The sequence below is a fragment of the Vigna unguiculata genome, chromosome 5, assembly GCF_004118075.2.
Source record: "Vigna unguiculata cultivar IT97K-499-35 chromosome 5, ASM411807v1, whole genome shotgun sequence".
In the NCBI taxonomy this organism is placed as follows: domain Eukaryota; kingdom Viridiplantae; phylum Streptophyta; class Magnoliopsida; order Fabales; family Fabaceae; genus Vigna; species Vigna unguiculata.
The window spans coordinates 4,785,461-4,810,162 of NC_040283.1; the positions used below are offsets into that span (position 1 = coordinate 4,785,461).

Sequence of the window (24,702 nt, forward strand, 5' to 3'; positions counted from 1 at the left end):
ATTTTTATATTATAGTAATTATATATATATATATATATATATATATATATATATATATAATATTAAACAGAAAATATCATAATAAGTGTCGTTAATATTTATATTGAAAATAACGTTATTTAATATTATAATTGTGGGAGACATTACTTTTTGTTATTTTATATTTGTAAATTTGTTGATAGTAGTAATGAATAACGTGGAAGATTTGCTAATTTCAAAAAATAATCTGTCACAATTTCCTAAATGGAACTGATTCAAAAATAACTAAAAAGTGATATTAAAAAAATAATAACCAATTAAAATAAAAAATGCCTTTTTTTTAAAAATTGAATATAGTTCAGTTTGATTTGAAGTTTGATTTTAAATATTAGTATATTAGATATTATTTCATTCATATATGAATGTGTGTCCGAGAGAACTATAACGTGTTTAACGTATCAGTGTGTATGATTTTTCAAATATTTATAAATTATTTAAATTTTAAAAGTAATTAAAAAGAGTAAAATTAGAAGAAAAAAAATTCTATATAATTATAAATATACTTATAGATAAAATGTATTTCAAGTTTTAGAATAAAAAATTATAAATAATATTGTATAAATAATATTAAGAATTACTAAAATAATAAAATTGAAAAATATATTTTTGTTATAAACAATTATTTAAATTTTAAATTATAAAGATTAAGAGAATAAAAATAAAAGATGACAAAAGCTTATCTCTTCCGTATAGTTATAAATTGTTTGTCATAATATATAAATATAACATAACCACCACTCGTGTTTTTTATTTTATTTTTTATTAAGTAAAAGAAAAAGAACAAATACTTTATTATAGTACAGTAAAATAAGAATATTCATTATATAACATTAAATAAAAAATACAAATAACATACATATATTAATAAATAGTTATTTGATAAAGCCACAAAACCATCCAAATCAAGCCTCAAAAGTTAGTTTGATTTGTTCTGATTTTATTTAATTTTATGTCCAAACCAAATTGAAACAAACTAAAAACTCTAAAATAACATCCACCAACACTTATCTGAATTATTGTTAAGTTGGGAAGGCATTTTGATAGATTAAGAGATAAATATATGTAACAGTTTAGTTTTTTACATCAACTTCTGAATAATTTGAAATCTTTTATAAGTATTGAATTAAATATTTCGGATGACAAAAAAATGTATAAAATTCGTAACAAATATTAAATAAATACTTAATGAATGTCCGATTCGCGAATATTCATTACCTACTTATAATTATTTTTTTATATATTTTCTCTAATAATTATTATTAATAAGTTTTATTTTAGTATTTTTTAAATCAAATAATTAAAATAAAGTTATTAGTTGTTTATATTGAAAAAATATTAATTATTAAAAAATTCTTTAAAATTTAATTTCATATACTTGTATTTTTATTAGTCTATTAAATTTAAAATTATTTTAAAAAAATAATTTTTTGAAAGTTATATTTTGATGCAACTTATTTAATATTGCATTAAAAATTTTGCCTTAATATGTTAATGAGTGATTTTATTTGAAAAATTATACTTTAAAAATAATTTAGACATTAACATCAACATTATTATTAATAATTTGTGTCTACCATTACTATGACTCTGTTTGTTCACACAATCAGCCTTCATTGTTGACATGAGTCACCAACCTTCCTGGCAAGTAATTTTGTTGATTGTGTACAGACATGTTTTGTACTTATTTACTTAGTCTTAATCTAGGGATCCATGTCACATGACTATGGAACAATTCTTTGATATGATTGAGACATTGTAAATAAGAAATTGATATATGCAAAAATAAATCTTCTAAACTTTAGTCTTTATCAAATCTACCAAATTAAGAAAATATATATATAATAAATGCTCTCTCATAGTACGATCATGTCATATCTGAGTTTGTGATGAGTTAGATTTCCTAATGGAGGGCTCAAAGTCTGTCATGGATAATATTACTCTCTCTCTTTTAGAAAACGTCCAAACTTATAAGCAATTTATGCACTAATTTCAATTATTTTTTGTCAAAATAACAAAGAAGAAACTGGTCATGATCCCAATTTCTATGCAATGTATGGAACACTATTCTAAATCCAACCAAACAAGAGCACTCATCATAACTTAAGCCTACTGGCTACAGAGAATCTAGATATTAGATGTTGTGTGCTTCTGCTTTAGCAACATAAGCTATAACTTGTCGCTTCTGCTGTGTTGCGCTTTCTAATAGCTGAAGCATAAAAACCAAATCTATGTAATCTTTACACATTTACAATATCAATACCAACCAGAAAAAAGGATGTAAAATAAAAAGTGATATAGCCCAGTGTTGGAAGATTTCTCATTATAACCTGGCCAAGATGTAATATGATCATGAACAATAAAAACGAATGCGGCTATAGACACATAAAACTGCACAAATTCAGCATCCAACAGAATCTATCACCACAAAGAAATAGAAATTGAAAATTTGCAAGCTTCAGAGTCAAAGTCACAAGAACACAAGTATCTAAATATGGATTTTACTATTAAAACAAAACTGGTATTTTGAATTCTACTGAGGCAAGACTAAGAAAATCACTTCCTTCTATTGATATGAAATATGAAATTACTATAGCAAGGGTACACATGAATCATATCACGAGGGAATGGGAATCATTAAGATGCTTTGTACAGTTAATCTCTCATGATTAAAAAATCATATATTAAGAGTTCAAATTAATCGTTGGTAAAAGACAATAGTCTCATTGACAACCAAAGTATTTCCAGATTCGACCAGAATGTATTCAGTAAAGAATTCTTTCATGAAGGTTAGTTATTCACTTAGTCCTTCCAATCAAGTAGAGAAAACTTTCTAGCAACATGAAACCGCTGCGAAAGTCTTCCGGCGGTATCAGCAAATTACAGTTTCAGTCTTCCAAAAAATACGCCTAGAGTTAAAAATACAGTGTCTCTTTTCCAAAATCTAAGCACAATACTAACATTGTTTTTTCCGAGCTAAAACTTAAAAGAGAAAGCCACTGTAAGAACCAAATAAATTATTTTACCTTTGGCTTACCTAACTTCTGATCCTACTCGAGTAATCAAAATTACCTGTTCTGCTTCTACATTATAATGAGTCTTAAAAGAAGAGTGGCAAAAACAATCACATCACATTACCCATTCACTTGAAACCAACCCTAAACCTAAACACAATCCATAGGATAGCAGTTATTGCACCACTCCTCATTTCAACATATTCATCATAACACAAAACCAATTACCTCAAAAAACGGACAATCCAACAGAATCTATCACCACACACCACGTATTAATAATAAGTCAATAAGTCCACTTTAACTTTCAATATAGGGAACAAATATACATTCGATCATTGAAAAGAAGGGCTTCCATACAACAAAGTCAATCTCTTTCCAACAAAAAAAAACCCTTCTTTGTCCCTTCAGACACACCATCATCGCATTCATACATATTGCATCATAGTCCCTTCCCTGGATAAAACAACTAAGCATACCCACGTCCCGCAATACTCAACAACACCCTAAAAGACTTTTAACTTAGACAGATAAAAGGAAAGAAAAATAAAAACCAAAAAACAGAGCGTGAAGGGGCTATAACATAAGCGATGATAATGACCGATTGCGATCACTTTTTGTGGCTTCCGCGAACGCCTGGACGCCCCTTCGACGACTCGCTGGCGATTGTGGCGTGAAGGTTCACGACCTTGTCCTCCTCAAAGGGGATCTTAGGGTGACGCGCGTCGTGATGAATCTGCATCGATTTCACGTCAGGCGCCGTGACTTTGCAGTGCGGGCACTCGTATTTCGCGTGCCCACCTTTCTCCACCCCAGACCGGTCAGCCAGGCCCGCCTTGCCGCCGCCGCGGTTGGTAGTGGCGGCGTCGATCTTTGCCGCGATCTCCTTGGCCGTGTGCTTCTTGGGCTTCGCCTTCCCTGTCATCGCGTCGAGATGCGGCTCTCTCCTTCCGAAGATCAACGAATGATTCTCTTCCTTTTGTCCTTAACGGTTTGGATTTTGCGGTGGAAGAGAGTGATTTGGAATAGGGGAAGGTAAACCCTAGGGATGGGAGAACCCTAATTTGTGTTCGACCACCGAAAGGGGTTTGTTATGTTGTAATGCGTTGCGTTGCGTTGCGTTGCGTTGCGTTGCGCTTGCGCGTTTGTGGAATGGATTTTGGTTATTAATAGGCACGGAACGCTCGAGGCTTATCTGGAACCCATTATTTTCAGCATTTCTCATGATGTCTGAGTCCGGGACACGTGGGCCTCTCTCATTCGCTAATATTCGGAGTTTTTTGTTTGGGCCAATTGCTTTTGGACACCTCCCCTTCGTATCAACTTGGGCTTAACGCAGTGTATTGTATTAGATTCCTCACAATCTTATCACCTATCATTGCTAGGGTTCTTTATTTTTTCAATTTTTTTATACATCAGTGCGTTTCATTTTGGATGCGTCTTTAACAAATAATTTAGTGGAATTAAGCATAATTTAAAGTTTCTCTAAAAAGCTTAATTTAGAGGTGTAGTTTTCACAATGGGGTTGGATTAATAATATCGATAAAAGTACAGATATTTATCTATCATTATTTACGAATTTTGACACAAATGGATGTCAATTTTTTTCCATGGTCAATAAACTTGTATTTTAAGCTAGTTTTACTATAATAAGTTCCTTAATCAACTATATAATTTGGATATTTAAAATTATATGTTCGTCTTTATAAAAAAATATAACTTTAGGTAATCTTATAAAATTAAATACATGTTTATAAACGCTTTGAATGGATTATAAAGACTATGTAGGCTATGATGCACAGATACGATACGTGTATCGGATATGACACGTATTCCGTATTCGATACGTTTATTCTCAAAATAATAAAATTTGATAAGTGAGATATGAATATTAGAAAATGTACAATAATTCTTAAAAATATATAATAATTATATGATTGTTATTGTGTGAATCCAAATTTCCTAATTAGAGTCCAATTATTTTTGTAGTTAAAACCTAATAGCTAATATTAGTGACCAATTTAGAAACTAATTCATAATTGAAACTATAATAAATATCGATTTAAAGACCAATTATAATTTTTTAAACTATTTTACTTGTCAATTTGGTCATTATATAATTACTAATTATTTTTTGTCACTAACTTTGGTCATTATTTCAAATATTTTCTTGTAGTATACTTTGACTTTATAAATTAGATATTCATTGATAAGTATTGATAAAATATCCTAAAGTATCGGACATGATACGTGTCAGACACGGATCTGTGACCTAAATTGAAATATCGGTGTATCATAGCTTGTCAATAAAAGACAATGACTAATATAGTAATTTTGGTAATATCTTATTTTCTTAATATGTAATAGATTAATCAATATACAATTATTTGTTTTTTTCCTTTTATAATTAGTCAGTATCCAATTATTTTTTCAATAAAAAAATTTACCGAATAATTTTTTTCAATAAACAAATTTAACTGTTATTTAGAATAAAAAAATATATGGCCTATTAGTTCAATTGGTTAGAGCGTCGTGCTAATAACGCGACGGTCACAGGTTTGAGACCAACATAGGCTATTTGTTTTTTCGTATCCAATTATTTTTCCAATAAAAATGTTTATTGTTAGAGTGTCATGCTACCATTGTCTTTTTTGTTTTTTTTTCTTTTTATAATTATTCAATATATAATCTATGATGCACAATACGATACTAAAGTAAAAAAATATAAATTATTGTCATCATAAAATTACCATTATAAGAAAACTCTTAAATAATAACAAATTTTAGTAACCATAAATATGTTAGAGACCAATTTCCTGTTTAGATACCAACTATTTTGGTAGTCAAAACCTTTGTAGTTAATGTTAGTGACCAATTTAGAAACAAATTATTTTGGTAGTCAAAATCTTGGTAGCTAATGTTAGTGACCAATTTAAAAATCAATTTGTAATAGAAACTATTTTAATTATCAATTTAAAAACTAATTATATTTTCTTATAATTATTTTAGTTGTCAATAATTTGACTAATTATTTTTTGTCATTAAAATTTATCATTATTCAAAGATTTTCTTGTAGTGTACTACGATTTTATAAATCAGATACTTCATTGATAAGTACTCTAAAATATCAAACACGTATATGTGTCGGACACAAATACATGACTCAAGTTAAAGTATTGGTACATCGTAGGTTTTTTTAATTAGATAGAAAAGTTAATTTTTCTATAGTTTAAGCTTTATAATTTGAACAATAAAGTATATATCTATTGTTTACTTCTCTTTTTTTTCTTTTTTTTCTAAACTAACCCTGTGTGAGATTATTTTTAAACATTATGTTCCTTTAGTTTATTTGATAATGATGCTGTAACCTAGGGTAAAGCATTAACTTGAAAGTTTTACTCAAAGGAGTATTCATATGTATAGTTAATTAATGCAATTCTATGATTTTCACTTCAATTTTATTTTTAAGATGAAAGAGAGCTATTCTAAGAAAAAACATTGGGTAGAATCGGAGGGGATGGTCAGTGTGCCAAAGAGCAATAGATGTTTTCTTTATTTTGGGCTTTACTATATACAGCCCATACTTTATTAAGTTTACATCCTGTATTTTCGGCTTCTTTTTTTTTTGCAAAAAAATATTCACGGCAAAAAGAGAAGTAAAATGTGCTTCTCTTATTTATGAGTGCACAAACAATACAAAATGTTTTTCTACTCTGCTTTGTTTCAAAATGTAAAATAAAAACACATCTGTGTGTTGTACACTTCACAATATGAAAATACATACATATTTATTTTCGTTCACAATTAATTCAAAGTACAAAAAATGTCTTTGTTTGATATTTTAAATTATTATTATGATTATTATTATAAAATACTAATTCACATTTTCATTACGCTAAAATATATCTAATTTTAATATTTTTAAAGAATTAATTAAAAATAAAAAATAATATACTTTATATATATATATATATATATATATATATATATATATATATATATATATTATTCAATTTTATAACTGTCATTCTTTCAAAAGAGAAATTTAGTTTTTCTTTTTTTAAATAAGAAAACTTATTAAATTTTTTATTTTATTAGACAATAAGTAAAGAAATAGTTTTTATTTATTAAAATGTAAAATTATATCATCTATATTGTTTCGAATTTTATCTTCCTCTAAGTAACATTTTTTTTTTTTGGATTAAAATAATTATTTTACAAATTTCACTATTTTTTTTAGTTTAACTATTTTTTTTCAATTTGATATTTCTTACAAATTTAATATTTTTTTAAACTAAAATAACCATCTATAATAATATAAAAAATAATTTACAAAATAAACAAATAAATAAATAAAATTTATTTTTATAATTATAAAAATAATAATAATTTAATTATTTTCTTATATTAGAAAAAAAAATACTCATAGACATCCTTTTTACATAATGATGATAAATATCTTTATATCTTTATTTAATACAAATTAAAAATATGTAATAAAAATGTGATTTCAGTGTATATTTTTTTATTCCACAAAATCCTTTTTGTTTTCTGTTTACTAGCTGTGGATATTAAAATTTAATATAGTTACACGTTTTCATTTCTAAAGTTTTTGGTTAAATGATATACCAAGAAATGTTAAGAAAATGAAAAACAGGATTTGCCTAATAAAACATACAGTAGAAAAGGAGGCTAAAGTATATACAGAAACAATTCAAGAAATACGACATAATAGCATTCCTTTACATCGATCAAACACTTCTTTTCTTGCTTTGGAGTGTTTCATTGCCATCCACAAAGCAAAAGCTTATAAATCAAAAAGGAAAACGATACACTGTTTTTCTTCACGAATTCCTGTTGGACAAGCTCTTCTACCTTTTCACTTATATGGACAATAAAAACTAAACTCCAACATTCAAATATCAAACGCTAACCACTCCAAGTTGCTCCCTTCACTATGCTGCTTACCCCCTTCTTACTTCAGAAGGATCATGACAAAATATTGATGGATCCATTCCTTGGAACTATCAAATCAAATTTTCTTATACACTAACAATGGTTATTATTTGCTTACAGATACATGACCTCAGAAAACTACACTCACAATTAATGGTAGACCCGTTTCTATGAATTGCTTGCACGACTGTATTTCTATAGGTGCAAGACCATGTAAATAATAAGGGTAAATGGGAAGGTGGAAAAGAAAAAGGAAAAGAAAAGACCACACGGTTTTCTTTAGCAGTAGTAGTAGTCTTAAAAGATATTTGAAATGACGTTGAATGAATCTGAGGAAAACTATATGAAGTATGAAATCTACCAAGTAAAAGGAAAAAAATTAAAATCCCGTCACAGCTAAAATGATGTCAATCGGGGCTTCTGTAAATTCTCATCTTTGTACAACAACCGACGCTTTTTTGAACCATATCCATGGTACTGGTAGATTATGCTGTAAAGGCACTGGCTCAGGCTTAGAATGTCAAACATTTCTATAAATGTTAAGTCCATTGTCCTGGATTTAGCACCAGCAAATCGTTGGTACTCCTCAAATACAGAAGACAAACACCAATTCTGTAATTTTCGCAAGCAACCAACAAGGCAACCAGTTCTATGCTGCATAAAAGAAGAGCCGATTCATCAGAATATTTATTTAAAACAACTAAGAACAAAAAAGAATTATAGATCTGTTTTGTTTCCTTCTTATTTTTCTCCTTTTGAAATAATTTCATCCCATTGAACAACCAAATTATCCTCCAAAATCTATTAAGTTAGAAAGCTCTTTTAAAACAAATTAACAGAGAAAGCTTGGGGAATTTTTGTATGACCCTCTTCTACTTTGTTGTCCTAGTTTAAGATGATGTTCTTGGAGTGGTGAACTCGATGTGTCTGTCTTTATATTTTCTAAACAATAGAGACCGAACACACCCTAAATTTACAGTTTGTGAATCTTTTTATACCTTTCCTCGCTTGCAGTGGATCAAAACAGGGTGATTTCTCACATCTGAAACAACAACAAAAATCAGGAACTTATTAATATCAAATAAACGAGAGACAATGCAGTAACACCAAGAATACATATACACACATGGAAAAACAAATCTATGGTTGTTATATTTGAGTACCAATTAGAACTTTCAGTGCATCCATGACAGAATCCTTCAGAATAGGGGTAGAAATATCCTGCACACAGTACAAAAACTTGTTATCGCTGGAAAATAAATGAAAGGTTAACAAGGTACCAACACTGGTTCCTTAATTCAAATGCATCCATCAGCAACAGGTATCCTTGATTGACTCAAAATTCTTCCTTAACGCAGAAAGATACTCACTCGATACCGAAACTAATAGTTTAAGAAAAAACCAGATCAAGAGTCTGGCATGATAAGTACCAAAAGAAAAACTGCACATGACAGAACCAAACTTATCAAGTCTTTGCTCGAATAAATTTCACCATAAACACTTACAAGGCAAAAAAAAAATAAAAAATTACAAACTATAGTGAATCCCACTTCTCTCCTGGCTGAAATCAACTAGAACATTTCAAATTTTAAAGAAAGTAAATGAGAGAGTTTTCATAAAATTTAGACGCAAAAGTTGATTTTAATCTGTAGAAGAATTTAGTCTTTTTTATTTTTCTTATTCTGATAGTGAGAATTTATCCATCAGTATAAACCTTGACCTGACAGGCATTTCAATAAAATCTGTCACCAAAATCAAGAGAATCCAAATATCCCATATCGTAAATAGAATCACTTCAAAACAACATGAATCACATACCACGCGACAAAAACACCTTTCAACGCAATATATGAACATGAATAATAATAATAATAATAATAATAATAATAGTAATAGTAGTAGCAGTACGGGAGAATAAAAAAATTACCGTTTTCCCCTCAATTGCAAATTGAAAGAGCCGAATATTCTGCGACCGAAGGAACTCTAGATTTTCCTCAGGATAAGGCTCAGGGCACAGGTATCTGCACCAATTCGCAACCTCGTATTTAAGTTTCACGCTAAACATTAAAAAACACAACATAATCTGCGGAAAAATAAAAATATGAGACACATTACAGAATTCTTTAATTTAATTCTTTATTCAAGGAAAACGGAAGGGAAAAACCAATGACTAGAAGCGTGAAAAAGAAACTTTAAGAATGAGAATTGAAGGACGGGAGAGACGAACATGATGGAGCGAAGGTTTAGGGTTTGGAGAAAGGGTAAATTGGAGGAGGTAGGAAAGCCGGATCGGAAAATGCAGTCCTCGACCATGGCGAAGTTAGGGGGCGGAACCAGAACGGCGTCGTTGTCGTCGCCGTTCTCGACCTCCACGATCAACCCCATTGTTGTTGTTCCAGGCCTCAATGCTATGTCTGAATCTCTCTCGAAAATATGAAAGATTGGGTTTTTATTGAATGTGTGTTATATAGAAAACGGAGAAGAGACGATGGCGAAGTTATAATTTTCAGAATCTCTTGTTATTGGGATTCTTCTATTCCTCCTTTTAAGGAGGTGGGAACGTCAATACGACGCCGTTTCGAACGAATTGGGGGTTTTCCCCTTCTGATTCCAAAACGGCGTACAACTAGATTTTGCTGTTGGCGCTCTTGCGAGGAACCCGCAGTGAACTACGCTTCCTTTATTTATTATTCTTTCTTTTAATATTATTACCGTCACCCTTTCCTTACATCACATTTTCCTCCGATGTATTTTTTAATATTATAAATAATTTATTATTAATGAAATATTTTAAAATTATAAAATCATAGGACATTTTGTATGGTATGTAATAACTTTATATTTATTTTGCGTACTTCTATTAAATATTTTCGATATTTGTGTTTTGTATCAATGTTATATGTTATGTTAACAAATAGTGAGTACAAAATGTTAAACCTTATTAATAATGAAGATTAATTTGGTATATCAGTAATGGTGTTTTTAAAAATGTAATTAAAGTATTTGATTTTATTGATATGTGATGTTACAAGTGTTATGTTAAGGAATATTAGAGAGAATACATGCTAAATGTTTTATGTGATTTATAGTTTGATGGTATAAAACTACATAACTACATATTTTGTTATAATATATATAACGTTACTCGACTAAATTAAGAAGAATTTCCTTAGTTATTTTCTATATCAAAAGCTATTTTACATTTTTAGTCATCCCAAATAGTTTAATGTTGTAAATTTATTAATTTAATAATGATTGTAAAATATTATATATATAATTTGTAATATATTGCGAAATATTACAGCTGTAATTGTTTAAAAACATTTATTGCTTTCCCTTTCATCAATGATATATTAAAGCTTTCAAGGAAATAAACGCACCCATAACAATACAATATTTTAGGAACATGAAAGGGTTATTTTATTTTTTGGGTTTTTTCTTGATATGACTCACATGTAATAATTTTATTACCGCATATAAACTAATAATTTAACTTAGGGAACATTAAATCATTGAAAACGTTTTGTAAGTTTTACTAATTAAATTAGTAAAATCTTAATGAGTGAGGGTATTGCAGATAATTTTGACATATAATAGTATTAAAAGTACAAAAAATAATTATCATAAAATAAGGTATTTTAATTTTATAAATAATCTAAATCACATATTATGTTGGTTAGAAGTTTAAAGATGTTTCTTCATTAACTTCATAAAAACTGTGATATAAAGGAATTGAAGTTGAATTACCAAGATGAAAAGGAGATACAAGTAACGAGAGAAATAAAAAAAAAAAATCTTTAAAATCGTAAGAGATAATTAGCGAAAAGATATAATAAAATAGATAATTTGTTTCTCAAAATAAAATTTTATAGAAGTAATGTCTACCGCCAAATATATTATCAAAATTATTAAAATGGAGAATTTTAATTTTAAAATTATTAAAATAGTATAATTTTGAAGTTATGACTTTATTTTAAAAAGTTGTATTATTTTGGTGCGATTTTATTTTGTTGTATTTTTTTTCTAATTTTAATTGAACTCATGTCATTTTATTACAATTTTAATGTAATGAAAGCTCACAAACTTTAAAATTATACCATTTTGCATCTTTTAAGTGTTTTGCCCAAATACATCACACTTTAACCCGTGAAAAAAATATTATAAAAGAGATAATTACAAGTTTTCGTGATTAAGATAAATAAATACATAGTACTCCAAACTAGCTAACCAACAATAAAATATTATTTATTATTTATATAGTAAAATTTGAATTGAGTATGATACAAAATATTCCTCGTATTCACGTTGAGTCAAACTAAACCTACTTGTAGAAGTGTAAACCAACCAATTGTGGTAACGATTGATTGAAACGTGATGTATGAACAGATGTTACTATGCATTGAATCAAAGGTTGTTGTTCCTTTCAACAAGATCATCTAATCCATTGAACTATGTTTATTATTGGTTTATGTGATTTTTTTAATGTAAAAAATGATGAACTTTGCTAAGACTCAAAATTCAAAATGGGTAAACACGGAGTGTGAAGGGTTTTGATTCTAGCATGCAAGTATGATGTGTAGTTTTATGCTGATTTATTAGAAGTAATGCAAGAGATTGTTGTATATTATTTCGGTATTTGTCATTGGTGTTGGATTGATTTTAAAAAATGGTTTTAAACGATTGGTATTAGTTTAAAATATTCATGTTTTAACCTTTTTTCTAAGGCTAAAAAGTAATGTGAACATTTTCTTTAGCTCGAGGGAAAAGTTACTTTTTTTCTGACTTCTAAACAAATTGAACTTTCTCAAAAAATATTTTTACTTTAAAAAGTTAAGAAAACAAAGTATCAAATGCATATTCATTTAAATAAACTTATGTTAAATATAAATTTATATTTTTCAGATTTTAAGTCTAATATTTCACTTGGGTTTAGATTGGGTATATAGTGAATAAGTTTTTAGATTTTGAAAATCTCAAATTAATGATTATCTAAATCATTTTGAGTCATGTAAAATTAGGTCGAATCATATATTAAAACAAAGTAAAATCGATTTATACTTAAGTTATTGTGCTTTTTTCAGGTCAGGTTGAGCAACCAGGGATAGAGTCAAGTCAAGTTAATTTGAGCTCATTCTAATTGAGTCGGCTCAATGTCAAATATAGTTGCATTGGTCCAGGCTCGGATCAAGCCAAGTTGACTCAGGTTTAGATCGAGCAAAGTCGACTTAGACCCAAGTCTAGTCGAGTTAGAATGAGCTAACATTCAATCAAATTGGAATGGGTCTAAGTTAATTTCATTTGAGGTTGACTTACATTTAGTCAAGTTGGGTTAAGACCAAATTGTCATAATCTTATTAAGATGATCTTAGGCCATGACCTATTGAAGCCAAGTTGAGCCTACCCTAAGTCAAGTCAAAGTATGATCATGTTACGAATGATAATATGGGTCGTCATGCCCATTTCGGCTCATTCCACATTTGATCCACAAAAAGTGGGTCGAGTCAACCTTCTCTGCATAGGAAATATGGACTATTTTATTTGGTTTGTCATACATAACATTTGGCTTGTGGACCTACAAACTAGACCACATAAGGAATTATTTGTTTTATAATTTTCTCTCTTAATTACATATACAATATCAAGATGCAAAATTTTAATAACTTTTTTTATTTAAATGTATTAATATAAATAATAAATTTTTCAAGCTTATTTTCGAAAACAGGTAATATTTATAATTTTATAATTTTTAATTTTTAAGTATAAATTTGTTAGAAATTTCAAAACAAATTATATATCTAAAACAATAAAGGAAACTAAATTTCAAGTAAGTCGTAAAATTTTGCTGAGTCTCATTGAATGTCTCTTGTGCACAAATCCAACTTCATCCTTATTTTGCACTCTTCCAACGAATTTAATTACTCCTTTTGCTTTCCCTTTTATTTTTGTTTACGAACACTAAAAATACCTATTACGTTTATCACAAAAAGTACATCATATAATATAAAAACAAAATTAGAAGTAACAATAACCAAGGTGACCAAGTAAGATACTAACCTCATAATCTAATTTATACGTAATTTAAACACTCAATTGACAAATATACAATTTTTTATTGTTTAATAAACTATACAAATTTGATAAAATTCAATTGAAAATATCCAAATTTATTAAATCTCAAAACTTATTATAAAAAATATTGAAAATAAGATACAATATATCTTTAAAAATGATTTAATTTAATAAAATTAATATCTATATTTCTTAAAATATAAAATACGATTAGAAGAAAACAAAATTAAAAAAACCGAATAGAATTTGTGATAGGAAAAATATATTTTAAAAATCTAAATAAATTTCGAATTCATAAAAAAAAAGTTATAGAATTACTTTTTTAAAAAATACATATGTATTTTCTTTTCACACTCAATTTAAAAAAAAATGAATTAATAAAATAAGGAACGATTTATTTTGCATCTCAGTCAAAGTGAGTCATCGCCAACGGTGAAGTGGGACTATGAATTCTTCGTCAGCTCCTTTCAATATTTTATTAAATGAAAATGAAACTTGTCTTGTCAAATCAGTGACTTAGACTCTTCATGTTCAATCTTTTCCTCTCAATTTCGGAAACTTCGTATTTTCTATTTCTTATTTTTACACTAAAATATTTTCTTTACGTCATGAAAAGATGAATTTTTTAGTACATATAGAAGAGATGAATTTTAAAAGTCCGTTATCTTTTGAATTTCTCATCTGGTTCCAAGAATAGTTTTGTTGGATTGGATAAAAAAAAATACAAATTTGCCACCATGTTCTAAAATTTTATGACAATTTCACAAAAGTTAACCCCTAAATAACGACACACCTAAAACTGTAACATCCCATTTAATAGTTTTTCATACTATCAAACAAAACATTATATTATGGTCAAACATAGCAGATAGTAGGAGCAAACAAAACACGCGTAAAAAAAAAACATCTCTAGTACAGTCCTCCACGCGAAAACGTCTACGAACTCATATACATCAAGTAAGAGGGGGTAGAATGAATACTAGACTACACCCAAAACCTCAAAATAAAACAGTAAAGTCTAAGTACAATGGCACTCCTTGCCAATCTCCAACTTCTGCTCAAAGGGAAGCGTCTCCACTTGATTTCAGCTCTGCTCCCACCAAACATAGGTGATCATTGCAAAGGGGTAATATGCAAAAGCAGACACACAACAAGAAGGGTAAGCTAACTGAAAGAAACAAATATCAACACACTTCGCAACAAAAGATGTCATTATAGCATGTAATTCAATCATAAATTTTAAACTCTATATCCGGATTGTGTAAGTGACGTTGGAGCTCTTGGTGGCTTGCACCTGCAATGATTTCCAGACTCTGCAGAGTCAGGACACATGGAGTATTCACCAAACCGTTCCCAGGGTAAGTCCCCTCCACGTCTAAGACTTGATCAAGTCCGACGACGAGGACCTCCTGCTACTCCTCACGACATAATTCATTCTACTCTATCTGAGCTTGAATGATTATTGGAGTTTCAGGATACCAACCATTTAGATTCCTCACATCCTTACACACACTACCACCCCACTTGAATTTCCCTTGAAATTCCATTCAACTTCCTCTTTTTCAAATTTAAACTCATCTAATTAAATCATTCAACACATTAATGGTAGCATTCCAATCATACTATGTCTAAATTGCAAAAAGATGCTTTAAAACATATATTTTTACTGAGGAAAACAGATTTAAAACACTACAACTACAGTACATCTCGCTCAGGCTAGAAAGTCTAGCTTAGGCGAGGAGTCATCTCGCTTAGGCGAGGCACTAACAGGGGCAAAAAGAAAAACCTGGGCGAATTCTCGCTCAGGCTAGGCTGGTTCGCCCAGGCGAGATCGCTATCTCGCTCAGGCGACCCCAGCTCGCCTAGGCGAGTCTTCGCGCAGGAACAGAGGTGCATCTCCTAATGTTTTCGCTCAGGCGAGAGTAACTCGCCTAGGCGAAAATATCAGGTCACACATCTGTTCCCACATGCAACAAATCAGATTCTAACAAACAACGAGTAATTTTCACTAACATACGCATTACAAACACGAAATCATCACTTAATTACATAATTCATACTCATCCATGGATTTTCTACACAAATTTGAGAAGAAGAATTAGCTTCCCTTACCTCTATAGGATTTTTAACTAGTTAGAATCCTTTCAACCAAGAACTCCTCAATTGTACAACCTAATAAGCTGGAAATGCAGGTTCAGAGAATAAGAATGATTGTTGGTTCTCAAAATTGGCTCAACAGTAAGGAAATCTTTACAATTTTCGAATTGAAGAAGAAAATGTAAAGATTAGGTACAACTTACATGGAGGAGGGGAATGGCAGTTGAGATTGGGAATCACGAGCTAGCCTTAGGTCTGGGCTCTAAAATGGATGAAGAGTAAAATTTCAGAATTCTCTTCTTGGTAGAGAGAAGGTAGAGGAAAAGAAGAGAGGAGAGGTGCTGTGAAGAGTGATGAAGTTTTGAGGAGTGGTGTGGCAGAGAGAAAAAGATTAGAAGCTGAAACTTTGGGTCTCCACAAAAACAGTGAAATTTTTGCTCATTAATAGTAGTAAACAGGCTCAATCAACACGTTTATGAATTTTACCTCTTTTTTTTATATTTTATTACTATTTATTTTTTCACTTCTTTAAATTCATCTCCAATTCAAATAAAATATTACGAATTTCATCTCCCCAATAAATATTATGGACATTTTTGGAATTAGTGACAATGGTGAATAACAAATGAACCAGAACTCATTAGCTACATCCACAAAACATCTATTGAAAATGAAACCTTTAGAATCATGAATTTTGGAAAAAAATTAAAAGATTTTTACCAACATAAATTTGAATTTTTGAATGATTCACGCAAATTATTTATGAGCTAATCACACTTAAGATAACAACTAAATGCATGGAAGATGAAGACTAAAACCAAAATCACATTATAGAGAGTAAAATGATACCTTAAAAAAAAACATATTTGAAAAACTAAAAATTTGACAAACAAGAAAAATATCATTTTGTAATATTAATTTTATAATGTAAACAATTTCAAATTCTAACCTATATAAGTAAGATAGTAAATACATAAGAAAGAGAAGTGTTATTTATGTGAAAAACACAACCTAGACTCTTATATTTAGGATGTGTTTGAAAATACTTTGAGAAAATTGATTTTATTTGATGTAGGAAAATCAATTTTGGTTGATGAAGAAGTTAGAAAGAATTATTTCTCTTTAATGTAAATTTTTCATTTACAATTAGTTTTAAAAATTGATTTTAAGTGTCTCTGAACAATTTATTAACAAAAATTGATTGTAAATATTTTAAAAATAAAACCAAACATGCACTTATTCAATGTTATATCGCTGTAGAAAAATTAATATCATCACGAAAAAAATTCTGTTTTAAGTTTGAACTTTGTATGTCCTACTTTATTATTATTATTATTGAACTATTAGCGTAACATGTGAGTATACAATTTTTTAGATATGTGTGATATTATATTAATAGATGATAATATTATAATGTTATTAAGTTTATATATATATATATAAATTATATTTATTAAAAATAAAGTAAAATATATCAGAATAGATAAAAGAATAACCATTAATAAATAAAAAGGAAGAGAAAAAATAGAAATATCTGATTTTATAAAAAATTATAAAAGTAACAATCAATTTTTAAAAATTTAATAAATAATTATATTTAAAGAAATAAAATCGATATTTTAAAAAGTAGAAAAAAAAAACTGCTCTGTATATATCTTTATAGATTATTTGCATTATTTTAAACTTATGCACCATTTCCATTTCTGCTTTCACCAACGTTACTCTTCCACCGACTTCGATTATATCCAATCAATTTCAATTTTTTTATCCAAATCAATAACTACAGACACGCTTTACTTACTCACCAGCCCCTTTCAGTAGGACGTTACACTCTTCTTCTTCTTCAATCTTTTCCCTTCAAACTCCGAAGCTTCCTATTTATGTATTACATTACACTATTTTTAAATATTTTCATTAAAATGCATATTCTTATATCCCATCATACAAAAAATTAAATTTTTCGGTACATATAGAAAAATATTAACACTAACCTATCTTAACCATGACTAATAACTTGGAATGAATCTTTCAGCTATATCTTATTTATTAGGAAAATGATATTTTAATAAAGTTTTTAGATAAATTATTTATTTGGATAAAAAGTACAACTTTATTACTTTATTTTAATTAAAAATAAAATATTTATTTATTTTAATTCTATTTATAAAAATTTTACGATGAATAGTTGTTAATTTTATACTTAATGACTTTTGTACTGTGTTTCGAGTGACGTAAGGAAGAAAATCACAGGATAATTGATAGAAAAAAAAAGTAAAAGATTTAGCCATTTGTAAGAAAGTAATATGAAGGTGAAGTTAGGAATCATAAAAAAAAAGAAGGTAAAAGTGTCGGCTACTTTTTTCTCTATAATTTAGAAAACTTTTTTTTTTTCTGTGACTAGAACTTGAATCCGTGTGATGCACGGAATATTGTTTCATTTCTATATATTAGTTTCTTTTTTCTTCTAAATTTATGCATGTGATATTAGATAGATATCTTTATTTATTTATTTTTCAATGAGTATGAATACGAAAAGTATAAACGAACAAATCGATTTACAATGAAAAATATGTGAAAATTTAGATTTGCTTAAATTCTAAAGACATTAAAAAGTTTAATCTTTTTAGAGAGAAGACTATGATTTTTTTTTGTCTTAAAATATTTGGATTGAATGATGCCAGTTATTTATGTGAGTTATATTTGTATTTTTAAATAAGTGTATTAAAATCGATGATTTATCTTCTTGAAGTGATTCAAAGTTAAAGAATTATAAATGTTAAAAAGCCTTTTATTTCAAAAGAAATTTTGTCAAAAAAATTTGGACAAGTGTATCCGTTAAATTTTGAATTGGAATATTGTTAATATTCTGTGTAAGTTGAGTATTTCGTTAATATTATATTCTTTTAATGAATTATTTTGAATGACCCGTAATTTTATCATAATAAATATAAGAATATTAGTATTTTGATACTATTTTATTTTATTATCGTTTGATACTATTCTTTATAATTATTTATTTATTTTCTTTTAAAAATATAAAAGTTAATTTTTATTAAAACTATTTTATTTTTATATAAGTTGTTAAATAGTGTCAAACATTTTTTTATTAAATACAAAATTTGAAAATAGAACTATGAATAATCAACTTACCTAGTTTTATGTGTGTGATTAGTTGAGGCATATCGACGAAGTGGATGACCTAATTGCTTATGTGTAAAACTTGATGATGAAAGGAATGAGTTGTTTTGGATGGTCAAGATAATGTGGCATAACAATCAAACGTTGTTGTCACTAACTTTGTCTTTCTCTTCCCAAGAAAGCAGCCTCAACAAAAACAAATTCATAACAATGAAAAACATTAGACCGACAAAGTTGTGGGAATCCAAAAATTAAAAAAAGAAAAAAATGAAGTTTCTGGCATTGAACAAACTATGGAGTATGGAGCAAGTATTTGAATTATTGGTCACACTTTTGACTCGGTCTTCATCTTTAACTCCCTTGACTATCACTGGATAACCTACTGCTTTCATAATTTGACCGACATTTCATTTTTTTTATTTAATATTTTCTTTATCATGTTTTAAAACTTAAAAGATCAAAACTATATTCAGGTTTATTAGATTAATATATCATTATAAATAACGAACTCTTATTTTTTATATATAAATTGATTCAAATTTTTTATATAATATCTTCCGATCAAGATTTTGGAAAAGGTTTTCTGTATCACAAATATGTTATAGAAGGAGTTTCTTTTGCGAACTAATTCTCCTTCTTCCTCCTCTGTCTGAAGCAGGAATTGTGACATGATATAATGAGGAAGGGTATTGTAGTCATTGTATCTTATTAGGGGGTGCATTTACTAATAATATGGGTGCAGAAAGAAAAATCGGAGGTGGAGTTTGTTGTTGGACTGTGAAGTGTTGATGGGTTGAAAGAAGCATGAAGTGGGCCTGCAAGATGGGCCCAGGAAGCGGAAAGAGGCGATGAAGAGATAAAAATATCCAGTGAAGATTGAAAGGTTGGGTTTTGGATAAGGGATAAGGTTTTGATATGCATATCAACCAATGGGAAAAGAAGGGCTTCAAGAGCCACAACCTTGATGTTGCAGTGAGAGATGAAAGTACTTAGCCACTTCACTTCCTCAATTGGGACACTCTGTCTTCTACGAACTCTCTCTCAGAAACCCAATCATGGCAGCTTCTTCTCCAATGGCGATTCAACTCAAGTCCACCTTCACTAGGACTCTCGTCTCACCCAAGGGTCTCTCTTCCTCTTCTCCACTCCCTCTCTTCCCTTCCAGAAGGCACTCTACCTTCACCGTTAAGGCCATCCAATCAGAGAAGGTACTCTCCTTTTTAATCTTCACAATCAAAACATTCAATTTTAACTCTTTGTTGTTCTCATGTTTATGGATTTGGTGAATGAATGCACTTTTTTTTTTTTGTGGCAGCCAACGTATCAAGTGATTCAGCCCATCAACGGTGACCCATTCATCGGAAGTCTCGAGACGCCGGTAACATCCAGCCCATTGATCGCCTGGTACCTGTCCAACCTCCCTGCTTACAGGACCGCAGTGAGCCCACTCCTCAGAGGCATCGAAGTGGGCCTGGCCCACGGCTACCTCCTCGTCGGCCCATTCGTGAAGGCCGGGCCTCTCAGGAACACCGAGTACGCCGGCGCAGCGGGCTCGCTCGCGGCTGGTGGGCTTGTGGTGATTCTCAGCATCGTCCTTACTATCTATGGGATCTCATCGTTCAACGAGGGAGACGCATCCACGGCCCCTTCCCTGACCTTAACGGGCCGCAAGAAGCAGCCCGATCAGCTCCAGACCGCTGATGGATGGGCCAAGTTCACCGGGGGCTTCTTCTTCGGAGGCATTTCGGGTGTTATTTGGGCCTACTTCCTCCTCTATGTCTTGGACCTTCCTTACTACATCAAGTGATTTGTTTCTCTCTTTATTACTATTTCATTCTCTATGAAAAATGGACAATGAATGAAGAGTTATTTGTGCAATAGAGATGCATGTAAATGATGATGTATTTTATGACTCTCAACATGTTACAAATGCTAAATTCTCTCTCCTCTTCTTACCATCTCTTAATGCTATATATATATATATGCATGAAACCCTGACTTGTTAACACGAAATCGACTTCAAGTACTAACGTTTTCAACTTACAACAACTTTTGACATGTTAAACATTTCCTTTTACAACTTTGTGGTTTTATAGGATCGAACAAATTAAAACGAATGAGGATTAATTCGTGGCAAGGTTTGGTTTTTATTATTCATTTTCACACCCGTATTTATATTTTCCAAAGGTGTTCAATGCAATGTCTTTTCTGGTATTCAAGAAAAATAACACTTACGATGAGTTTATATAGAGAGATAATTGACGTTGGTTTAATTATACATTTACATAGAAACTAAAGCATGACTAACAACATAGTAAATTGAACTCACCAAAATATATATATTTTGAACGATTAATACATGAACTCACATTTCTAGTTTGACATATAAGAATATTCTTAAAAGAGTGAAACATTAATTAGGAGATGACGATGATGTTTGAAATTTTTGATGTTGAAGAGATTGAGACGATAGAGAGAGGAGTTGTGGAGGAATGAGAGGGTCATTATTAGAAGTTGCAATGCCATCCCAACCAATGTGTGTGACATGCTGCACATCTGTTGGACACCCTATTTCCATGTCTATTTCCATTTCTTCATATTCATCTTTCTCCACTGCACATCAACACAACTTTTTAACAACATTGTTCAATCAAAACTTACAAACTAAATCCAGAGATGAATTTTATGAGGTTATTACGTACCAAACAATTGAGAGAAATTCTTGAAACCCTTGAACAGTCTGTTGAAGCCATTGGAAAGGTTAGGCTTTGGAACAACGTCCAGCAACCTCAACGAGTTCTTCATGTTTTCACCAGACAAAGTCTCTGAATCCTCAACACCCTTTGCTCCTTCTACACTTGTCTCGTGCAATATATATATAATTATACAAACCACGTAATAAGATACAAATCAAACAATTCAAATAATTCATAACAGACTGAAATTTAAGAAGATAATCTTTTTCGCTCTAATTTAATTTTATAAAATTGATTTGTAAATTAAGATTTAAATTTATGTCATCTATAATTAATATAAAATTTTAAACATATATCCACACGAATGTTTTAAATTATATAGTTTATTTAAAATTATTTTTAAATAATGTCAGACAAAAATATATTCGTCATAGTAAGAAGTACAATTAGTTAAATTTGTTAAAAATCATAACAAAATCTCCTTTTATTTACAATCATACCATTCCATGACTTGTTGTAATGAATATATTACGATCATAGTCAAAAGTTGTTTTTTAACTAATCAGTCTTAACCGAGTCTAGATTCGTGGTTGAATTTTTTTTATGTTGTACTCTTCTGAATATTAAAAATATATTAATGTTGGTATTTTATATTTTTTAATATATTTAAAATATCAAAATCAATACATTTTATAAAACATAACACAAGATCAACAAATCTAGTAGAAAATCTAAATTCAACATGATTTGACTAATAAATATAATCTTTACGTTTTATGATAATGGAGAAATAGAAATAAAAATAGTAAATTTAATTGAGAGAGAGACTTATTGTAGGAGGTGATGAATTGGTGTCTGGTTTTGATCTTCTGGGTTGAGGAAGACCAACAGCAACACTGGCCTCAGAGATGCAACCAGCAGAGAAAGGAAGAATCACAAGCCTTTCCATTCTTTGTCTCATTATTCTTTCTTCGAGCAATGCAACCTTTCACCTTAGATTTCACTACTACAATATATAGCCCTACCCACCCTATATACTTCTTGTTATAATACAATTATGAACATCTTATCATTACCTCTACAAAGTCAAGCTACATCTTATAAACAAATCCGTTTGGTGAATGAAAGTGACATACACACATACGCAACATTTCAATATATATATATATATATATATATATATATATATATATATATATATATATATATATATATATATGTATTTTCTTTTAACCTAATTTGTGTCTCTAACGAACATCACCTTCAAAAAGTGGGTTTGGTTGAGTAGTGAGTGACTAAAGCGAAATCAAACACTATGAACCAAAGAAATATAATATCACATCATAATTTGCTCCTTCAAGTGCTCCTCGTTTCTTCACTTACCTCTCTTCTACAATAAGTCACCAATCATATCTTATTGTTTTATAGTTTGTTTGTAGTGTACATTCTTTTTTTCTCGTTAGAAAAATAAAAGGGCATTATCCATTTTTTTATTGCTTGTTTTGGACTCGATCTAGAAGTAGTGATTCCGAAGCGAAGCTCCGAATGAATCTTGAACTCGTGGCGATGGAGACCAAAATTGATATTTCTTGAATGCAAAGAAGAATGGCATCATTGATTGTGAGAATTGAAAGTGGATTTGTTGAAGACAGGTTGAGTTGTCTCTCTTCATACTAAATTTGATGTGAGTTCATTAACGAAAGCTTAGCAAGTTAATGAAGCTTTAATCAACTCTTACTTAGGGATCAAATTATGTCACAACCTTACCTACATTAAACTTTGTTCAAATTCAACTCATTCACAAAATCACTTAAAAGTTTCTTTAGTAAAATGGAAATATTAAACCTAACAAACTGAGTTATGAAGTTATATAAATAATAATACTAAATTTATTAGCTTACGTTAAAGGTCTTAGCCTTTGAAGAAAAGTCTACGTGAAATAAATAAATAGGACAAACCTTATATTTGAGATTTAGGTGTGAAGTATTTTAGATAAAGTATAAGTTGACTTATCTCATTTTTAACCTTACACGTTTATTCCTAATGAAAATCATGGATGGAGTCACATTTTTAATGAAAAGTAAAAGTGTAACCTATTTTGTATTCCTCATTCAATAATTTAATTAAATTACTTTAAGAATTTGATAATTAAATTAAATAAGTGAGACTCGATAAAAAAATAAATTATGTATGTTGTCTTTTGCTTTTAATCATTATGTAAATATATTATTAGGCACAAGTGTCTTTACAACACACTTTTCTTTTTCTTAAAAAGTCTACTTATCTCTCTTCTCTCCTTTTCATCTCACTTATTCCCTCTCAAAATCATTCATTATTATGAGGTAATTTGCAGCAACAGGAATAACTTAACAGATGAATGGAGACTATATGAGGGGTTACACTGCACCACGTTCTAACCAAACGACAAAAACTACTGGTCTAACAAATTCATGTTCATGATAGTAACGAACATAAACTGTTCCTGGAATGTGATTTAAAACATTCAAAATAGTGGTTATCTTATTCTTATCACTATTTGAACCAATAATAGTGTTCATTTTGTCTGTGATTAATGTAAATCTGTTAAAAACAAATGATGCGTCCATACAGTATAACTGAGAATTAACTTACCCTGTAGCCTATAGGAGACAAAAAGTGTCAAGTGGTTCTTTCTTAAGCTGTGTCTCACCTATAAC

At 29.4% G+C, this 24,702-nt stretch overlaps 4 protein-coding genes across 5 annotated transcripts; 1 reads left to right on the forward strand and 3 right to left on the reverse strand.

Annotated features, from left to right (window-relative positions):
* Positions 1 to 3,325: 3,325 nt before the first annotated feature.
* LOC114185304 (protein METHYLENE BLUE SENSITIVITY 1-like) lies at positions 3,326 to 4,203 on the reverse strand. The gene has a single exon (XM_028072961.1). It carries the CDS (start codon positions 3,973 to 3,975, stop codon positions 3,661 to 3,663), a length of 315 nt encoding a protein of 104 aa, XP_027928762.1. The 5' UTR covers positions 3,976 to 4,203; the 3' UTR covers positions 3,326 to 3,660.
* A 3,527-nt stretch (positions 4,204 to 7,730) lies between these two features.
* LOC114185940 (tyrosine-protein phosphatase DSP5) lies at positions 7,731 to 10,657 on the reverse strand. 2 transcript variants are annotated; one of them, XM_028073907.1, is made up of 5 exons: positions 10,234 to 10,657; positions 9,934 to 10,027; positions 9,170 to 9,227; positions 9,005 to 9,048; positions 7,731 to 8,660 (listed from the first exon to the last, which is right to left on the reverse strand). In XM_028073907.1, exons 1-5 carry the CDS (start codon positions 10,389 to 10,391, stop codon positions 8,403 to 8,405), a joined length of 612 nt encoding a protein of 203 aa, XP_027929708.1. In that variant the 5' UTR covers positions 10,392 to 10,657; the 3' UTR covers positions 7,731 to 8,402. The 2 variants fall into 2 exon arrangements, with proteins under 2 accessions (XP_027929708.1, XP_027929709.1); XM_028073908.1 differs by having other exon boundaries at positions 9,934 to 10,089; positions 10,234 to 10,468.
* A 9,561-nt stretch (positions 10,658 to 20,218) lies between these two features.
* Positions 20,219 to 21,268, forward strand: LOC114184990 (photosystem I reaction center subunit XI, chloroplastic). The gene is made up of 2 exons (XM_028072446.1): positions 20,219 to 20,518; positions 20,626 to 21,268. Exons 1-2 carry the CDS (start codon positions 20,366 to 20,368, stop codon positions 21,115 to 21,117), a joined length of 645 nt encoding a protein of 214 aa, XP_027928247.1. The 5' UTR covers positions 20,219 to 20,365; the 3' UTR covers positions 21,118 to 21,268.
* Positions 21,269 to 21,625: 357 nt separating this feature from the next.
* Positions 21,626 to 23,081, reverse strand: LOC114184991 (CRIB domain-containing protein RIC4). The gene is made up of 3 exons (XM_028072447.1): positions 22,835 to 23,081; positions 22,013 to 22,162; positions 21,626 to 21,923 (listed from the first exon to the last, which is right to left on the reverse strand). The coding sequence occupies exons 1-3, from the start codon at positions 22,965 to 22,967 to the stop codon at positions 21,724 to 21,726; spliced, it is 483 nt and encodes a 160-aa protein (XP_027928248.1). The 5' UTR covers positions 22,968 to 23,081; the 3' UTR covers positions 21,626 to 21,723.
* Positions 23,082 to 24,702: the final 1,621 nt, after the last annotated feature.